Raw genomic sequence first — 20790 nt, forward strand, 5'->3', positions numbered from 1 at the left:
ACAAAATTACAAGTGCCATAGCTAACAAAGAGCATGTTGTAGGTATATTCTGTGACTTGAGTAAAAAGCATTTGATACGCTCAATCACGCTATTCTACTCTCCAAACTCAGTCATTACGGAATTCGGGGTCAGCCACTCTTATGGTTTAAAGATTATTTAACAAACAGAAGACAATATGTTACATTTAATAGTTATGATTCTGATCCTCTTTTAATTCAATGCGGTGTTCCTCAAGGCTCCATCTTAGGTCCACTGTTATTTCTTCTTTATGTAAATGATATTATCAATACATCCCCCCTTCTTTCTTTTATCTTATTTGCCGATGATACAAATATCTATTATTCCCATAAAGACCTTAATTCGTTAAACAATACTTTGAATTATGAAATTAACAAAGTATCAGATTGGTTTAAATCCAATAAACTTTCACTTAATACAAAAAAGACTAATTTCATGTATTTTAAACATCATTCTTATAATACAGAAACACCTATATATATCAAAATCGATGGTATGCTACTAGAGAAGAAAACTACTTCCAAGTTTTTGGGTGTTCTTATAGATGAAACCTTGACTTGGAATGATCATTTACACCAAGTTACAAGGTGCATTTCCAAAAGTATTGGAATAATCTCCAAGTTAAAGTTTCTTCTACCCCATGCAATCTTATTCCTACTATATAATTCGCTAGTTCTCCCGTATATAACATATTGTCATAGTGTATGGGCAAATTGTGGTTCGACAAAAATTAATTCTATTTTGAAACTGCAAAAGAAAGTCATACGTATTTGTACAGGTTCGCATTTCTTAGCTCACACTGATCCTTTATTCTATAAACTTAAAACACTAATAATTTTCGATCTGAACACTACTCAAGTAGCAGTTATTATGTTTAAGTACATTAATAATCTGCTTCCACCATCCTTTGGTAACATGTTTAGGTTTAATAATTCCGTTCATTCATACTCTACTCGCATATCTGGAAACTTCCATCTTACAAACCCCAAATTATCAATAACACACAAATCTGTTAGACATTCTGGCCCGGACATTTGGAATGATTCACCCGACAACATAAAGTCTTGTTCAACCATCTACTCCTTAAAAGCTACACTTAAACGACAAATAATACAATCATATGCTCCCCTCTCTTTAAATTAGTATAACAAAACCGTGACTTATTTATTCTTTATCATGCAACTGCTCACTGCACCTGCACTTGCACCGCACTCTCTTGATCACTCAGTTTTTCGAAGAGAGTTATGTCGCCAATTCTTTTTACGAGGCCGCCATCCATCTCCAGCCTAACCGCTCACGATGGTGGTCTCCTGCGTTCCAAATTACCTCTCTAATTTATTAAAAATATTTCTTATGTTATTGTATGCTACGTACATGTTTATCGAATGATATAATTGTACATGATTTTTCATTCAATTACTTTTGTAAATATTGTATTCATTGTATTTGTTATTGTTCGAAATTTTGTACTTTGACTTTGAATTTGTATATTTTTGAACGCAGAAATAAAATCAATCAAACAAAACAAAGAACTGTGAGTTATTTCCCGAGTGGAATATGAATAATTATATATGAAATGGTCGTCAGTTTTCATGTGCAGTAGGTCATAAATTCGCTGACACCAGACCAAACCCGTAGTCTCATCAAAATATACCCCTAGTCTCGCGGAGAGTCTTCGGTTTAGGGAAATGTAAGATAATGAATTTTCCATATAGGGCGACTGGTGGAGAATGCAGACAATTAAATAACAGTTGTTGGTCATGCAACTGAAGGCTAGTCATGGTGATTAAAAACACTTGTAATTGGGTAAACACCCACATGGTGTCGAATTCCCCATGAGAGCCCACTTGCGTGCGTCTTTAACTATACGTTTATAGACAACCTTTTAATGTGATACCACAAAGGAGAACAACACATAATACAATATAGATGATATGTGCTGATTTCATGAACGAAATAGTGTACTAAAATGTTGTCAGAATCCAGAGCTAGTCTGTTGGAGCCATTGATATATCTTGATAAGCTCGATGACAACCGTTTTAATACTGGTTTAGTTAAATCTTGCAATTGAAACAGTTAAATAATTAGGAGGCCTTTGATATATCTTTCCATAGATAAATACAATGTGATACAAAAAGATTACGTGGATGGCATTTAGATAATTAACCGAGCGCAAAGGCTTATACATTGTCCTGATGCGCAAAGGGTATTCTACGGTTAACCTTTTATTAAATACGATGACAACGTAAACAACAACAAAGCAAAACACACAGTCCGAATAAAAAAAATAAAAAATAAAATTCTACTAAAAACAAAATGAAACAAAACAAACATCCCTCTTCGAGATCAAAAGAATATTTTTAAAGTACATTTACAACACGAGCAAATAATATAACTTTTTCACTGACCATCGTTGTCGTTGTCGTTGTCGCATTCATTCCCGGTACCATCCCTATCGTTGTCTTGCTGATTAGCGTTAGAGTTTGTAGGACAGTTATCACACGCGTCACCTGTGCCGTCGTCGTCGCCGTCCGCCTGGTCGAAGTTAGCCACGAAGGGACAGTTGTCCTGCGGGAAAGAAATGAACAAAAAGGCGATGATTTTAATCATGATGATGATACTCATTATGGTGATAATAATGATGATGATGATGCTTAGTGCTGATTATGATGATGATAACGATGATGATGACAGTGATGATGACAGTGATGATGATGGTGTTCATGATGAATATGCTAATGATGATGATAATGATGACGGGGATGATGATGACAATGATAATGATATTGAAATAATAACCTGATAAACATAAACATTAATAAAGGTAAACACAAAAAACGATTAAAATTGAATTTAAAAAAAAAGAGCGACCAGGTATAGTTCTGGCTGAATTATCTGAACAGGTATTGGATAATGTGATAATGATAACACATGGTTTAATTTGTATTATTTTGTTTTGTTACCCGTGGTAGCCCCATTGTTATTAAAATGTTTTTCGTAAGGGTTCCTCCATTGACTCATGATAACCTTTTAAATCCCTTACAGAGTAATCATGCTACTGGGGGTGTTTCACAAAGATCCTGAGTTAAACTTATCTCAAAGTTGGACTTAACATTTATGGAAAGCCATTAGCATCTATGGAAATATTTTGTAAAAGATATTTTAAAAGGCATGGAATTTTGATTCAAATCATTCATATTTTCTATTATCAAGGAGATTTCATTTTCTTGATGTGGAGTTTATAAAAAGTCTAAATAAGCTCATCGGGCCCTTCGGACCGGATGAGCTAAAAAATTGAATTTTCGCTTTTAAATATATTTTATTTTATGGCTACAAATGGCTCTCCATAATATTTAAGCCCAACTTAGAATTAAGTTCAACTTAGGAACTTTGTGAAACACCCCCCTGAGACAGTTAAATAATCTTGATATAATGTGGCACGGTGCGATACGTTTAGTTACATATGGCATACACCGAGTTAAAACGTATATGTTATTCGGATAAAGCATTAAGACCGTGAAACGAACATAGCAACTCAATATATTCATGAGATGAATGTGACCAAGGGTCAAATCCGTGCATAGGCAATGCAGAGAAGAGAGTTATACATTAGACCAACTCGTCAAACGTATATGTTCAAGTAATTCTAATACACGAATAATACACATCAGTGAGGGCATTAGTAAGAACTACCCACGCAAGGGACCTTTGGAACAGACTAACACATCCGACTGGCGATAGCCAAGGGTGTTTGGACTGTTTTAAAGGTAGGCCAACTGAGTGTGCGTAATTTTACTAATGCCAGAACAAAATGATGTGTATTATTTGTTTTTATAAGATTATGTTTTATTTGTTTTGTTATTAAATTATGTTTTATAACATAATTTTAAAAAAAATACTTATTACATGTTTTTAGTATCTGATAATGACCAGTCATTATCAAACTACGTGTAAGGCAAAGTACATGCCTGGTCACTTGTACGCTCTCAACCAATCATTTCATTAGGATACACATCACCATCTTATTATGTTTAATAATATCTATACAAACAGGGTCTTACGTCAGCATTTCTAATCCTATCGTTGTCATAGTCGGTTTCACACGCATCTCCTATCCGATCCCCGTCAGCATCCTCCTGCCCACTGTTAGGGTAGCCCGGACAGTTATCCCCGAGGCAGTTCTCGTCCGACGTGCCCGCGCATTTGATCTTGGAGTCCACGTGACCATCCAGGTCAAGGTCACGACCGCAGGTGAACCCATTTCCGGCTGACCCATCGTCTTCATCACACTGATGACGTCAATAAAGAACGCGAAATATTATATATATATATATATTTACCATAGCATTGTAGATATTAACTCTTATCATGCCACAGGGCTAATCCCCATTGTGCCAAACCCCAAATCCCCCCCGTGCCAGATTGTTTTGGAGATAATCTGATGAACGCGATAATTCTATGAATGGCGAGTGCAAAACACACAGCACACTATAATGAGCATGAACAATAACTGCTACTTTGAAAGTGTGCACGCACGCACATGGCATCATAGCAATGGTTTGCTCGCATGTACAAAGCACTATAACGATAGCGTTCATGCATCCTCATGGCAGGCTATGAGTTAATATAAAGATACTGATATACACAATATATATTAAAAGAGAAGTGGTAACAGTACGATAGAATAATATCTTATTTTATAGGTCATGACCTTTCTTTAATTTCGAGGATTTTTTTTTGTCCCCTCTTCTACAGTAAATTTTTCAATTTACAACATTACAAAATCTGAAATATTGAAAACTCAGTGAGCACTCCATACCAAACAGTAATAGTATCCTGGCCGTGTATAGTGGCAAGAGGCATGCTCGTCACATTCATGGGTTCCTAATGCACAATGATCTACACCGAGTGTACATCCAATCTCGTTATTACCGAGGAAACCCGATAGACACCCTCCACAGTAGTAACTTCCCTGTATGCCAATAGATGAGGGGAAAGAAAAAAAGGTGGGAGAAGTAATGTTTGTTTGATCTACTTCGCTTTATTCGTAATTCATACACCAGCAATAATCTTTGGACATGAATAACTATAAGGTTAAAGCCATACTGTCCTACTGGTAACTACTTGTTCCCGCTATGTTGAAAAAACATTGCCTAATCGGTAATCATTGGTCCCCCATGATCCTTTTTTCTTCTTATGTTAATTGAGAACTAAGTTGATGAGATAACCTTGAGTGACCTTGCAGAGTGGTCTAATCCCTCCTATGAACTAGTACAGATAAACTTTAATCGATGTTGAATATGAATTTTATATCCCTGCTGGTCGTGTACACATGATTATATACCACATTCCCACATTCCGAATTTACGCACAACCACACGCCACATACAGACGCAAACCCTCACCCACACAGGGTTGCAAACCATAACAAGTAGCTTATCAACGACGGCATTTTCACAGAATATGCTGTATAAATTGAAGGACATATAACTACTGTTTTTTAATTTTAGCTCTTCTTTATAGAGGGGAATATTAAAGACCGTCAAATACTACTGGGCTAGAAGGGATTATCACCAGACAGCGAGGTCACTGACAGGTGGCTATCTCATTATCTCAGCTCTGAACTAACATAAGAAAAAGAGGATCATGGGGGACCAACAGGCACCGATTAGGAAAAGTTTTCTATATAGAGGGAGCAAGTAGCTACACGTAGGACAGTGGGGCTTTAACGGTAAGCCTATATATGCAGGATGAAGAACTGCCGTTTGGTCAACATCCTCTTCGTCTGCTACCCAATTAGTCTATACCCATACGGTCTACACACATTCCCGTCTACCTTCTATAAGTTAATAACAATCATCAAATCGGTATTGGACCTTAAAGATGGTAGACGAAACGGGCATTAGAAAAAATGGGAAATAGACCAAATGATTATTAGCCTAAATGATCATTTAAGCCCCACTGTACTACTTGTAGCTACTTGCTCCCTCTCTATAGAAAACTTCCCCAATCGGTGTCTGTTGGTCCCCCATGATCCTCTTTTTCTTATGTTAATTGAGAGCTGAGCTGAGTTGATGAGAAAGCCACCTGTCAGTGACCTCGCTGGGTAGTCTAATCCCTTCAGGCCGAACTAGTACAGACGGCCTTTAAACGAAATGATGTGTAGACGAGACCATTATTAGACCAAATGTTGACCGTAGACGGGCTGGGTGTAGACCCTACGGCTATGATTGAATCCATGACTAATAAATTCATATATGTCTAAGATTAGACTGGCGAAAATAATATTATAGCGGCGAAAATAATATTATAGCGTTGAAAAGCGCCTTGATCATTTAATTAAAATGAATAATGTCGCTATATAAATTTCATGTATTATTATTATTATTATTATTAAAAGTTTAAAAATCCTTATGTATGTGTAATCGTAAATGAACCTAAAGATATGAAATTGAAAACAAGATTAGATGAAACAGGAACTCTTTGACGACCAAAAAATAAAGAAAAGTGGACCCTCTTACCTGCGTGTTATTGCAATGTGCGTTTGGATCGCATCCTCCATTATCGATCAGACATTCATCAATATCGGTACAGATCTGAACTCATAAGTCATACAGGGATGATAAAGTAGAATTAATGTAATGTGATTCTGAGGTATGAACTCGAACCTTCGAAAGTAATATGTACATGGTATCATATTCATTTTGTTATTCAAATGGCAAGTCACCGAACTTTGGCTTTAATGTTTCGCGTTTGGTGTCCCAGCCGCGTTACCAACGCCCTTCAGCAAGACACTGATTTACATCTGCAACTCGCAACCCGGTTAAAGCGCCTTAGATTAATTCTCATGTGCGAGAAGCTGCGGCTTTTTAACCTAAGAGCGCTTGCAGGAAAGCTGTATTGAGGTAATCCCGGATGCGCGATTTGCCAACGAAAAGCCGCATTGTGTGTGTCTGATTATTACACAGTGGGAATATGTCATGTCATTATTCTAGCGTCTTTAGACAGCCTAGCTAACAGCAGTCGGGATGAAAGGCACCTTTCGTGAACACCTTTCGTGATCGAAACGTACATTTTGTATTCGTGTTTTTTTTCTGTCAGAAACAAAATTATCTTTATTCGGCATTGTTCATGATGTTTTTTAAATATAGAATAGCATAGTAAATGCAGAAACATTATGTAAAGCATGTACATTATACATTAACCTCCATTATACGGGACAAAAAACATATGAATTTGATTATTAGCAGTAATTTCTTTCCTATTCAGTATACAATTAGTTTTTATATCACTAATTTTGCTTAAAGGTAATACAAAGTTTTGGGAAATTTTGAAAATTGGGTGGATAGTGATTTTTTAATTTTAAATATGTTTGGCTGCCCCTGTGGACGTATTATAAGCACTAGAAAATTAGGCCCTAAAAAACTTCTGCTTTTGAGAAAAAGTTGAATATGAAAATTTACCGGTGCTCCCGGTAAATTTTGATAAATTTCAAATAGCGCCTATGGCCGTACAATGGTAGCTGCGACCATGAAAATCTCAGAATATGTTGTTGTGATATATAATTACCAAACGGAAGTAGCTAATCGGTCGATTTTAGTCAAGAAACATTGTTTTATAGCTTAATTAAGATCTTGACCTTGAGAGGGAGCTTTACAACATAAAGAGCTTAATATTTACAATTTCACAACTTTATACTCGATTTCAACCGCGACAACGATCACTGAATATTGAAGGATCGCATATGCTTCCAATATATTCATTTGAACCAAATTCATGACACTATACCAACACTTTGTAATACCTTAACGTTGTACATTTATGCCTAATTACACTCTTTAAAAATTTTTTTATAAAAAACGCAACATTCAATAATATAACAAGAAAACAAAAAAAAAGGCATGTACAAAAAACACATACACAACAATGAAATACAAAGAACCAACACATTACTATAAGAAAAAGCACACACACACCTGTCTATTTTCTCTTGTGTGGTTTAAACCGTATCCATGTATGATGTCTCCCTCGGTTCCCTTGGGACATCTCCCGCAGATATAACCCGGTGATAGATTGTAACATCCAGCGGAAGGCCAACAGGGGTCGTGGTCAGCACACTAAAATAATGATAATAATAATAATAATAATACTATGGATATTTATATAGCGCCGGTATCCGCCAGGCTCTGACGCTCATGGCGCTGTACATATTACTATCACAAACATATAACTTTCTTAACTAAAATAAAGTAAACTAAAACAACACAAATTATCACGCTACATTGACATGATTAAATCACTGTTTAGAAAGAGATGGGGTTTTAGAGCAACTTTGAAGTCATGGAGGGTAGTTAAGTTACGAATACTAAGTGGCAGCTTATTTCAAAGGGACGGACCAGAATGAGAAAAGGCTCTATCCCCCCAGGAACTGCGCGTCTTAGGGACATCTAATAAGGAGGATTGAGATGAACGAAGATAATGATAATCCCTTCATATATTACGATATCACGTCCCTACCCGGTCCTTACGTGCTCTGAAGAGATGCTAATCCACATTTTGTCACTTTCCACCTAGGTGTCAAATGGGTGTCCGACGATTTCTGGCTTAATAATACTACCAGGGCTGGCATGAGGAGCAGTATTATTAGGGACTTTTAGATTTGCGAGGACTGATACGTGTGACGTCCATTCAAGGCGGTGCATTAAAAGGACGTCGATCGTAGCAATCCCTATTGTCTCTGTGCGAATCTAAAAGTCCGTAATACCGAGAAAATAAGACCTACATATTATGTTTTATTTTTTTTCTCAGATGTATCTAAAATGTGCTTGGAAGTTAAACTTTTGAACTCAATACAAAACTTTTACCTCCGGAATGTTAAGCTGTTCAGCTAAAACTTACAGCGTCAGCCTTCGTCGGGGAAGTGACCCGACTTGACATGTAGGCCTATACCAAATATTAATAATTCATATCATGATGCATATTTTTTTAACCCGAAAATTCGAAACAAAATGTAATAAAATACCTCATCGATATCTATGCAGTCATCCCCGTCTCCCACGTAACCGGGTGGGCAATCCAGGCAGAGAAACTGGCCCCTCCCTGTATTAACACACGTCACTCCTTCAAAGCAAGGCCTTGGCACAACCATGCATGGACCTCAAACAATAATAGTAAAAATCGTACTCGGAGAAATAATAATGTCAACAAATATTGCAGGATTGACAAACAAGGAACGTTTATTTGTTTACTTAAGAATGTAGATGATTCACAAGAGCTTCTAACTTTCAAATCAAGGCCTGGGGACAACCATGCATGGACCTTAAACAATAATAGTAAAAATCGTACTGGGAGAAATAATAACGTTAACAAATGTTGCAGGATTGACAAACGAGGAAAATCTTTTTTCTACTTAAGAATGTAAATGATATATAAGAGCTTCTAACGTTCAGCAAGCAAGATAGCCTTCATTTCGCATATTTGCCATTTACACGCCGGACCTTTGAAAGAAATCCTGACATTATATTGTTCGTAATAAGTGTTTGAAATATTTTAAATATTCCCCATATGCATGAACATATAACAGAATTAATATTCATTGCTGCTGCTGCTACTACTACTACTACTATGACTACCCCATTAATTGCACCCGATTAACAAATTTCACAACATAGTATACTGTACCGTATTTGTAAAAGTCATATTTGTTTTAATGTACCTGGATTATAACCCCTAAGTCATCTTATGAATGACTCAATGTTAGTAAACCATGTACTATCATAACCTAACATGTGGATAATATGACGTCTAGGTAGAAGTAAACGAAAACTTTGCCAGTTCACCAGAAAGTGAATTTTGCCATTAACATGTACCTAACATGATTGTGTAGTCTTAGGTGTCATAATCTTTTCATAAATTGTTGAAGTTTGATATTGCAAGTATTTGTATTATTGCTTAGAAAAATGATATCAAAAAGAAAAAACAAAACAAACTATTCATCAGCTGGGATAGAGATTATAATATAGGTACAGTTAAAACGGTACAGTATACATAACATATTGCTCCGGTTGTCTCATTTTCGCTCGCTGGAACATTGCCAGCACAAACCACTGACCTCTACCTCCTGAACGGATCATCGCCCATGCACTATACGTTACGGACTAAAAGGCTCTGACCGTTCATAAATATTCATGTTTTTGCTTACCTCGGCAAAATGTTTGCTTTTACTAAATGGAGAAATGACGGTGGGGAGTTGGATGAAATGGACATAATGAAACAAGCAGAAGTGATCTATGATAATTCATGCTTCTTATCCTTCGTGTGCTTGACCTATAATCTTAAAATCGCTTGGCAAACTGAGTCCAAAGTTCGACTTGTTTCACATGTGTATTATAAACGATGACGAGCTTGCAACCTATTTTGATCAACGGTGGGTGAACTTTCAAAAGTCAATGGGGCATGAGGGTTCCAATGAAAGAGCTAGTGATAACGTACGTCGGGGTGGATGTGCTTTTCGTTTAAAAAAAAAGGAATTTTAAACTTTTTTTTTTTTGGGGGGGGGGGATAAAATTCCATAGGCTAACATGTTAGGCTGCTGACTCTGACGATAGAGGGCGTTGCGAACTTAGACTGAACATAGCTATATGTTACCCTGTGACAATGGCGGATCCAGGGGGCGGTGCATCGGGTGGACAAACGTGATTAGCGTAGTCATCTACTTGTCCTACTAGCATAACTACAGCTCCTGCTTATACTACCATTAATATATATTTACTACTGCTAATTTTTATGATAGTATACATCGTAGTTAACTTAAGTTAGTCCACATCATAGGACAAAATAAAGATTTACTTCCACGTGATGCTTGTCCATAGGTACTGTACATTTGTGTTATTGTTTGCTCTATCTATTGAAATTAAAAGTTGCTTCTTCTACCCCCCCCCTCCCCCCCATATCCCCCCATATCTCCCTCTCTCTCTCTCTCTTTTGTGTGACTATTAATACTTACAATCGTACGGAGATGAACAAATAAGGCAATCCCCACACTCCGAATCGGAGTACTGATTAAACTCGCAGGGGGCGCATTCCCACTTGCCAATGTTACTGGTAAAACCACTAGGACAGCATTCACAAGATGGTTGTCGTGGTAGAGACTGGTAGGTGCCGTCTGAACACGGTAGACACTCATCTATTCATATGTGATAACAATAGTATGCTCTAAAAAAAATATATTGCGACATATTTGCGATAGACTAATTCGGAGGCAGGTATAAACAACCCCTAAATATCCACGGATCTGTTACAATGAAATATAATATTTTGTTTTAATTGAAAGGCAATGTGTTTTGGTGCAAGTACTGGTATTTATTTTATCTTGGCTTTTGTGCCTCCTATGGTTATATATATTATTTTGTATTAAGCATGCATGCTCTTCTGTAAAAAATTCAGATGAGCTAGTGTTCGTTTCCCTTTGTTTAAAATCGATTAACGTGATGGTAAGAAAGGCATAATTATACATTAGACAAAGAGAGAGAGAGAGGAGAAAAAGCGAGATAGAGAGATAGAACAAAAGAAATATATAGACAGATATATTGATAAAGAGAGAAAGATATATATATATATATATATATAAAGAGAGAGAGAGAAGTTCAACGATTACCTTGTCCATAACCTATGGAATAAAAGGCTGGTTTGCACTCTGTCCTAACACCATCAAAGCATGCCGTTCCAGCCTCACACTCGACGCAATGATCATCACAAAACTAAAAATATTCGTACATATCAAACAAATAATGTTACCGTAAGCCTATATCACCGCAATCATTGGATGTAACTGATTGGTAAGTTCGAATATGAAACAAATAAGCTTACTATAATCTTAACTGACCGATTTCTAATGACAGCATTTATTTTGAAAAAGAAGTACAAACGAAAAAAAAAAAGGATATTTGTTTAATCAGGTATTTACAGTCGTTTAAACAAAATTATGTTGTACAAGGAAACCTTCTTTGATCTCATTCACGATCATGCCTTACAATTTGAATTCAAAGACATATTTTTCGCGATTCTTTACACTCCGGAGGAAAATCAAAATGAATATAATAATCAAATAGTATATTTTTAATACATTTATATATTTCTGTAGAATAATGTGCTAATTGAGTACGCTCTCCAGTGGAATCATCAAAATGATAAGAAATTTGGCCAAGTCTTGGTAAAGTTACAAACACTGTACACAGAAAGATGTATATGGGACTACACGAACACGTGGCGTAAAAATCCTACCCCGGATTTTTACGATGTTACATGACATATTTAGAATATGAAGGCATTTGAAGAGCCGTGCTTTTCAGGGACCATGTTTGATCTCATGTTCTTCCACACTTGCGTAATAACAATGATTACACTCAATACATTAGTTTTCACCTCTTCCCAGAACTCAACCTTCTCTTTAAACAAAACATATTTTTCAAGAAGTTTGAAACTCTTTGTTGTATCTTACCGATTCATTACAGGCTGCATACGTATTATTTGAACATAGCCATGCATATCCCTCATGGCATCTCTAAGATAACAATGATAAACGTAAAAAGTAAATTAATTTCACGATATTTTCTTCACAATTATTTTATCACACTTTGAAGAGCGTATAACATTGAAAAGCTTTAATAATAAAGTACGAATGTTAAAAGCATTCCAAATTAGAAATATATTAAAATAGATTAAGTAATAGATTTTTATGTACCTCCCTCATCCGAGCTAACGAAAATCTTATATTACCAAAATTATTTCACTTTGAAACGATTGCGTCATTCTATTACAGCCTTTATTAAAGTGTAAAGTGTTTGATATCATTTCATACAAAATAGTGCTCATTTAGAAGAGGAGAGCTTAGAAGAGCTTGATTTCAAATTCGTAATAGTTTTCTTCTGTTTTTATCCTCCTTACTAATTAAGTAATTAAAAAATAATGCTAAAGGAGGCGCAATGGTTCGGTGCAGCAGTGGTCTCGTATTTAACCGGAAGATCCCGGGTTCGAAACTAATTCGCTCGTGCCCTTTGGTATAAGACATTAATCCTCATTGTCAAATCCATATGAGAGGACTTAAGGCCGACGGTCAAATTGTTTGTTGCTTACTTACATGCAATACACATGCTTTCTTAGCAGTCAGGTAAAAAACAAAAACACACACACAATAGATCTGGGCCCCGTTCCACAAAACTCACCGATGATGGTAGCTATGCCATCACTGGTAACTACCATGGAAACCTTGATTTTGATTGGCTGTTGAGCCCTGGTACTATGGTTGTTGCCATTGATGACAAATTTACCATCAATGGTACATTTTATGCAAAGGGGCCCTCGTCGATCTGGCAAATGGTACTCACATGCCCCGGTGGACACGGGCTACATTCGGTGGCGTGGCCGTAGGAGTGTTCTACAGGCGACCGATCACAGTCCTCGCTTGGCGGTTCACATCGTCCACATGCAGAGCGAGAACCATCGCCAGGACAGTAGTATGTCGTCTCACATCGCTCGCATCCCAACATATCTGCACATGATTCAATAATAATATTAATAATAATAATACAAGCTATAATAATATACACCATCGCCAGGACAGTAGTATGTCGTCTCACATCGCTCGCATCCCAACATATCTGCACATGAGTCAATAATAATATTAATAATAATAATACAAGTTATAATAATATACACCATCGCCTGGACAGTAGTATGTCGTCTCACATCGCTCGCATCCCAACATATTTGCACATGATTCAATAATAATAATAATAATAATAATAATAATAATAATAATAATAATAATAATAATAATAATAATAACAATAATATTAATAATAACAATGAGAATAACTATAACTATAATAGTGCAAATAATTATCGTAATAATACAAGTTATAATGATATACACTATATGATAATATTAATAATGAAAATAATAATAATAATAACAGTTAGAATGATATGACAAATTTAAAATGATAATGATGATTTTAAAAATAATGATAATAATAAAACTGATAACAATAACTCGAATTATAACTAGAAATAGCTGACTAATGAAAGAAGAGACTCCTTTCACTTGCATATCTATTTTCATATTAGGCTCATGCAACAAAGCTCTTTGCATTTATTCCATTGTAGTTGTTTCTGAGAGTTGTTTTTATATTTCATAATCTCCTCCAGCCGAAATTATGCAACAGTTCACTAGCCTAAGTTTTAACGTACATTGTTCATACATGAACTTTTCCTGGGGCGCAGCTACGGGTACAGGTCGGATGGGGAAGTGCCAAATAAAAGGAATGAAACATCGAATGGGGAAATGAAAAGGTGACACCTGAGTAACCCGTCGGCATCTGGAACACGCCAACACGGCACTAATGTACTAAGACAAAGTATACATTTACATTTGCCACTCTGTACCCAGGAAAGAAATTGGGACCTAGTCTGATGACAAAGGCATTTGTGTTATTCAATGCCATATGCCCTCACGGTGACCATATGGTAGGAAAAGTCCACAGGGAGTGGATTTCTTGCGTGAATGAATCAGATGCGTGTCAATTGAGTTCCTTATAAAATTAAGATCATTATTATACTTCACTATATTAATTCTTAATTTCGCGTTTACATTATCCAAAAAGACACCCTACCACCTCATCAGAGCCATCTTTACACAGAGTTTAGCCAACTTAGTTTCGCTGGGACACAACATGGCACAACATTATTTATGTTCTGCTTGCTCAACAAAGCAGTAGTCGCCGTAGTGTGTCTAACTCGAACCGGGTTGGCCAAACTCTGTGTATAGATGGCTCTGCACTTTATCTACCAAGTGCCCCCCTCAACGGGCGGACTCACGCTCCGCCTCTCATTATTGTTTGAACTTTGAACTTACGTTTAAACTTCATATACGGCCTGCATCCAAGTAACTCATAGCGCAATCCGATTCTGATGTGCCACGTCATGGGATAAACCCGAAAATAAATCGCGTACACCTCGTCGAAGTAGTTTGTTACCGTACTGTTTTGGTTGACGTTTCCATTGAATAGCTGTGGGTTATTGAAGATAACGAGAAAGATGAAACGATATACGGAGGAAATAAATGAGAATCCGAAGCGCAACCCTGTATAATGCAATAATGTCCATAATTCATTTAATACAGATTTCCTAGCGTCAATATATATTTTCTTCTATGAATAAAATAGGTAATTCTTCCTAAAATCGCACAATAAGAAGTGTTGTATGGAAGTTCGTATACTTAAGTTCAATTTAAAGCGTATGTGAGTTTATCATAATGGTTCGAGGAAAAAGCCATTCCCTTCCCCCTCCACGTCCCCCCAGGCCCCCCCCCCCAATTAACATATATACTATAACACTTCGACAATTATTCATTACCTCTGCCGAAACCTGTAACTGAAATTATTTGATAAAAATTAAAGTTTACCAGTCTAGCGTAAAAGCTGAAGTATGAATAAATTAATTAAATTTGGAAGAATACGGCTGACTGTTATACGTTGACCTTGCATCAAAGGTCACTAGAGATTTGAAATTTTATACGAAGCTTCTAAAGTGTGATACAACGTAAACTCCTTTTGTGTTTAAATGTACTGTAGAAATGTAAGAATTACATACTTGGGTGACGTTGTTTGAGTCGGAGATATACGTCCAGGTCAGAGTATCGTTTGAGATGGCCAGGTTAAAGGTCGTGACCCAAGCCTCGATCACACTGCTGCCCTGGGTTTTGATTCCGGCAAAGACTGTTGTTTCGTTCATTGCAACCTCGATCCATTCACCAGGAAGTGACGGGAAATCGCTGGGAACCCAACCTTTTTATAACATTAAGAAAGAACACATTACCACGGACATTCGTGTGTATAATTGGGTGTACTACAGACATGTATTTTTTCTGACTTGTTTTTCAATTACAGATCGATAAATCGATCTTATTTACTGGGTGTAAGCCACAAATATGTTTAAACTATTGAAATTTCTCCCAGGAAGCATTAAATTTACTGGTATAACAAAGACATGTATTAAAGATAAACTCCAGTTCTGGTAAAAAAAAAAAAAAAAAAAAAAAATTCTCACAGAATCAAACGAAACTTACACTGAATGTTCAAGATTACAAATAAATGACATGTGCCAAACAATTTTGGAAAAAAATGTATACTAGCTGAGTAATGAGCATAGAAAGACAAGGAAATTAAGGTAGTACTAGCCACGACACCATGTGTGTTTTCCCATACATAGCTTTCTGTGGACAGTGCTTGTTACTTTACCAAGACTAGGCCAAATTTATTATGATTTTGATGACTCCAGAACCTTGCAGTGCACACCAATACTTACATGCTACATGATCAACTGTTTCTGATCCATTCCACACCTTTTCTTTCACAATGCAATCGCATTACCAGAACTCACCTTTATCTTTAATCGGATATACAATTTTATCGTCACCATCTGAAAGTCGTGACTCAATTCTGAACCTGGGTCCGATCAAAGTCAGTTTGTAAACATAGACGGACCAAACCGCCAGATCAACTCACATTTCCAAGTATACAACGCCATGCTCAACTCACTGGTCCGTCACAGAACGAAGAAGTCAATGACGCATTCCTTTGCCAGCAAAGAATGCCTGTGTTTACCAGACATTATGGACTTTTAGATTTGCGTGGACTGATACGTGTGACGTCCATTCAAGGCAGTGCATTAAAAGGACGTCGATCGTAGCAATCCCCATTGTCTTCGTGCGAATCTAAAAGTCCCTATTATCACTATGAATAAGACGGACAAAGAAAGAGGACAAAATATACAGTTCCACAGGTAAACAAAGGAACATCCCTTCCCTGCTATTTTGTAAAAATGTGTAGAACTGGTGTCACATGCATATTCACCTGTTCTACACATTTCTACATAATAGCAGTGAAGGGATGTTCTTTTGTCTACCACAGCAATTGTTGAGGGTAGAATGGGGAACTGTATATTTTGTCCTCTTTCTTTGTCCGTAATGTTCATAGTGTATGCTACCCTTAAACATTATCGTAAGTAACTGTCTAGAACTCAGCTCATGGGGGCATTATCAGTTTTCCATTGTAATGCATTTAGAAACCATGTCCGAATCTACGGGCAGATTAAGTAGGGTATCATTGAACAGAATGTAGATAATGCGACATTCATTGAGTTGGAAATATAGCTACAATAAGGGAGTTTACAGATAGCACATGGTACAAATGACCCCAAATATCCACAGATCTTTTACACGTGGAGAAGTTCCACTTTGAGCATATTAGAATAATAACTGCCAAAGTCCTAGATGTGCTTCATGAATACCTTTTGTTTGCCCTTTTGAAAAGAATACTTCCACCTGCGTATCATAGAATGTACCGTTGGTGCATAAATGAATAATGTTACATAACTTTCATGAGCGCATATCCAGTATTCATCTCTGTGGGTTTTACCTTTTTGGTACAAATGACCTTTATCTGACCATGCGCAGATTGTATCTATGAACTGGCTTATTGAGGATGCGCGATGGTTCAGTTGTAGAGCAGTGGTTTCATAACCTTGAGGTCGCGGGTTCGAAACCAGGTCGATGCGCAAATGCTGTTATTTAAGGTATTCGGAGAGCATTAAGAGAGCATGTCATTCTGAGAGGACTTAAAGCCGCGTCGGTCCCCTGGCTGCTTACTTACACGCATACATATGTTTTCTTACTAGACAGGTAATGATACGGTCACAAAGGTTCGTACGGACGATAATTTCGTACGGATCTCCCCGTTTTTCCATTGTCTTCCCGAATTTCCATTGTCTGAAAATCGTTCGTACGGCGTTCGTACCAGTTCGTGATGGCATTTGTGACCGAGGTTTAAAACAAACAAGCAAGCGGACATTGAGTTTTTACCTGAACCACACTGGTATGACGGAAGCCTGTTGAGTCTTGCACAGTCAGTATCATATTTCTCCAAACCATCATTAGATGCACTAAGATCGTATGCACTAATCATCTTTGATTCCATTCCAAGTGGTTTCAGGCAAACTGCAACATTTGAAGAAGAAAAAGAAAGAAAGAATGAAGTCAAATTTTAAAGGCCGACTGTACTAGTTCAGCCAGAAGGGATTATACCACCCAGCTAGCCAGCGAGGTCACTGTGACAGGTGGCTATCTCATTAACTCAGCTCTCAACTAACATAAGAAAAAGAGGATCACGGGGGACCAACAGGCACCGAATGGGGAAGTTTTCTATATTGAGGGAGCAAGTAGCTACGAGTAGGACAGTGGGGCTTTAAAGTATCAGATTCGTATTGGAACTCTTCATTTTCAAGAGGAAGTTGAATTGTGGTACGGGATAAATTATATATAATTTGTGATCTTTCACTGATTCACGTTATAGTGCGGACGAATATCATAGTTGGCATCGCATGTTTTTTGAAGTACGACTTATCATTCTCTAATCACTGTGATCGTTTTAAATCCTCACAATAGACCTAAACAGCAAATCATAAGTGTTACCTATACAAATCAACCCTTTTATATTCCTTACAGAGTGTTCCTTTTTACAACGCGATTCCTTTAACAACTCTTTACTTTAATTTGTATGCACATTGTTATTTTATTTAATTGTTTTAAACTTAGTAAACTGAGTTTAAGGACGAAATTTGTCAAGATAGATAGAGCCAACACACATAAATATAACCCGATGATTACTGTGTTGTATGATTCCAATTTCATTCCAATGTTTAAAGGTGATCACTGTTATGTAAGTTTCTTTTTAATACAAAGTTATGCAGTTTAGCTATTTCGAAAAGAAAAGTCGCAGAAACGGAAATCATGACAACTCATACCAAAACAGCTCGCGACGAAATATACAAATACCGGTTACAAGCGAAAACAAAAGAAGGACTATAGACTCCAACAAATAGATTCATAGATTAATCGTATTCCAAGTTAGAGCTCCTCTATCAAAAATGTCCAGGAAACCTAACAAATTTTATATGCGCAATTGCACAGAGTTCTTTGCAGAAAATACATACATTATATTGGAACCTGCATTTTTAACAGGGACCTATAACATTAAAAGTTTCACTTAATTCTATCTCCCCCAGCTTTGTTCGATCTCTATTTCAATTCATCGTAACGACAGATAAGATGCAATGGACGTTAATTAACGATTAATAATAATAACAATACTACTACTACTACTACTAATAATAATAATAGCCTAATAGTCCACTCCAAATTTTATTAAACCGAAACGGAAATTCTTTTTGCCCAATAATTGTAGCAATATTGACGATACAATACCATTTTTTCACGATCGATTGCAAGTCGATTTTCATGATTTAGGGTGTTTATGGTAATAATAATTAAAGAAATGATTACACGTTTTGGTATAGCGCATAACACATAGATATATTCGCAAATCTCTATGCACTTTACAGAACAGGAACAGAAGGAGTGGAAATGGTGCACTGGGTTCAAAATTGTGAGATTTTACAAAATGCTAAATAAAAATGTCTGTGTCGTTTTTGTAACATAGCTTCGTTTTTTGTATGTATATTTTTTTCGTGGTTTATGAAGTCCTTACCGTAGTTGTAGAAGTAATATTTAGGAACCGCAACACCTAGTTTCCCAGTGTAGACACCCGTGGTAAGATGAAGGGGTGTCCTCTCTTCTTCGGCATCAAGGACACACGTCCCGGTTATTATCAGAGTGACGTTTGTTACCGTGCCTCTCCGTGGAAACCCACCGTCTATGGCTGCCAAACGAACGGTGACTTCGTGCAAAAACTCATCATCCAGTGGTCTTCGAAGGGATACAAATGACTCCATAACATTAATTAATTCCTTGAAATGCTAGAGCGCTGTATGGCAGCCATGCTGAAGCCAGGGTAATGATCGGGAACGCCAGGACTGTCCCGTATGACAGACATGAGCGCTTTACAAGAACCCCACTATTATTATTATCATTATCAATTTCCGTTACCAAACAAATATATTTCGTATTTACACAATTAACACTATTAATGAATTAACCCAGTCATATAAGTATTTCTAATAACACAATAATAATTTTGTAAGAAAAACAACCAATTTTTTTTTCTTCACAAAGACCTTAAGTTGAACTTAACTCTAAGTTGGACTTAAAACTTATGGAAAGCCGTTAGCATCTTTGAAAATATTTTGTAAAAATGATTTTAAAAGGCATAACATGTTAATTTTAACCATTCATATTTTCTATTATGAAGGAGATTTCATGTTCTTGATGGGCAATTTATGAAAAGTCTAACATACTTCAATTTTTTATTTGAATATATTTTATTTTAAGGCTACAAATGGCTCTCCATAATATTTAGGTTCAACTTAGAGTTAAGTTCAACTTAGGATCTTTGTGAAACACCCCCAGGTCATGTTAAAATAAAGCACTTAGTGAAGACATTCAAATATTAGACTGTGGAAACCCTATCTAGGTATTTCAAATAACCTTCTAAACGACGCCCGGACCCTTTTACAAATATGATTCAATATATTTGTGTAATCCTAAATGAAAAATTGAAGAAGCTTTAATCAAGAAAAGACAATGTAAAATTTAACAGAACTAATATTTTAGAAACTTACACCGAGTCCGACACTTCTGAATAATGAAATATTAGACTGGAAATCGGAAAATACACTTAAAAGGATAAGACAATGTGAAATCTTACAAATCTAAAATGTTAGAAACTTACACCGAGTCCGACACTTCTGAATAATGA

The 20790-nt window shown here is 36.5% G+C and overlaps 1 protein-coding gene across 1 annotated transcript; it reads right to left on the minus strand.

Moving 5' to 3' along the window:
• Window positions 1-4820: 4820 nt before the first annotated feature.
• Window positions 4821-16690, minus strand: LOC105444645 (fibrillin-3-like). Its single transcript, XM_030993813.1, has 10 exons — window positions 16684-16690; window positions 15671-15864; window positions 14934-15087; window positions 13405-13568; window positions 11676-11778; window positions 11025-11204; window positions 9042-9175; window positions 7996-8136; window positions 6541-6615; window positions 4821-4991 (listed from the first exon to the last, which is right to left on the minus strand). Exons 1-10 carry the CDS (start codon window positions 16688-16690, stop codon window positions 4821-4823), a joined length of 1323 nt encoding a protein of 440 aa, XP_030849673.1.
• Window positions 16691-20790: the final 4100 nt, after the last annotated feature.

The sequence above is a fragment of the Strongylocentrotus purpuratus genome, unplaced genomic scaffold (assembly GCF_000002235.5).
Source record: "Strongylocentrotus purpuratus isolate Spur 01 unplaced genomic scaffold, Spur_5.0 spur5_scaffold_20, whole genome shotgun sequence".
Taxonomy (NCBI): domain Eukaryota; kingdom Metazoa; phylum Echinodermata; class Echinoidea; order Camarodonta; family Strongylocentrotidae; genus Strongylocentrotus; species Strongylocentrotus purpuratus.

Coding starts and splice junctions, on each gene's coding strand:
- LOC105444645 (XM_030993813.1), bottom strand. Junction 6,616..7,995: donor ACACAAGAGAAAATAGACAG/GTGTGTGTGTGC, acceptor TTATGAGTTCAG/ATCTGTACCGATATTGATGA. Junction 4,992..6,540: donor CACATTGCAATAACACGCAG/GTAAGAGGGTCC, acceptor ATTGGCATACAG/GGAAGTTACTACTGTGGAGG.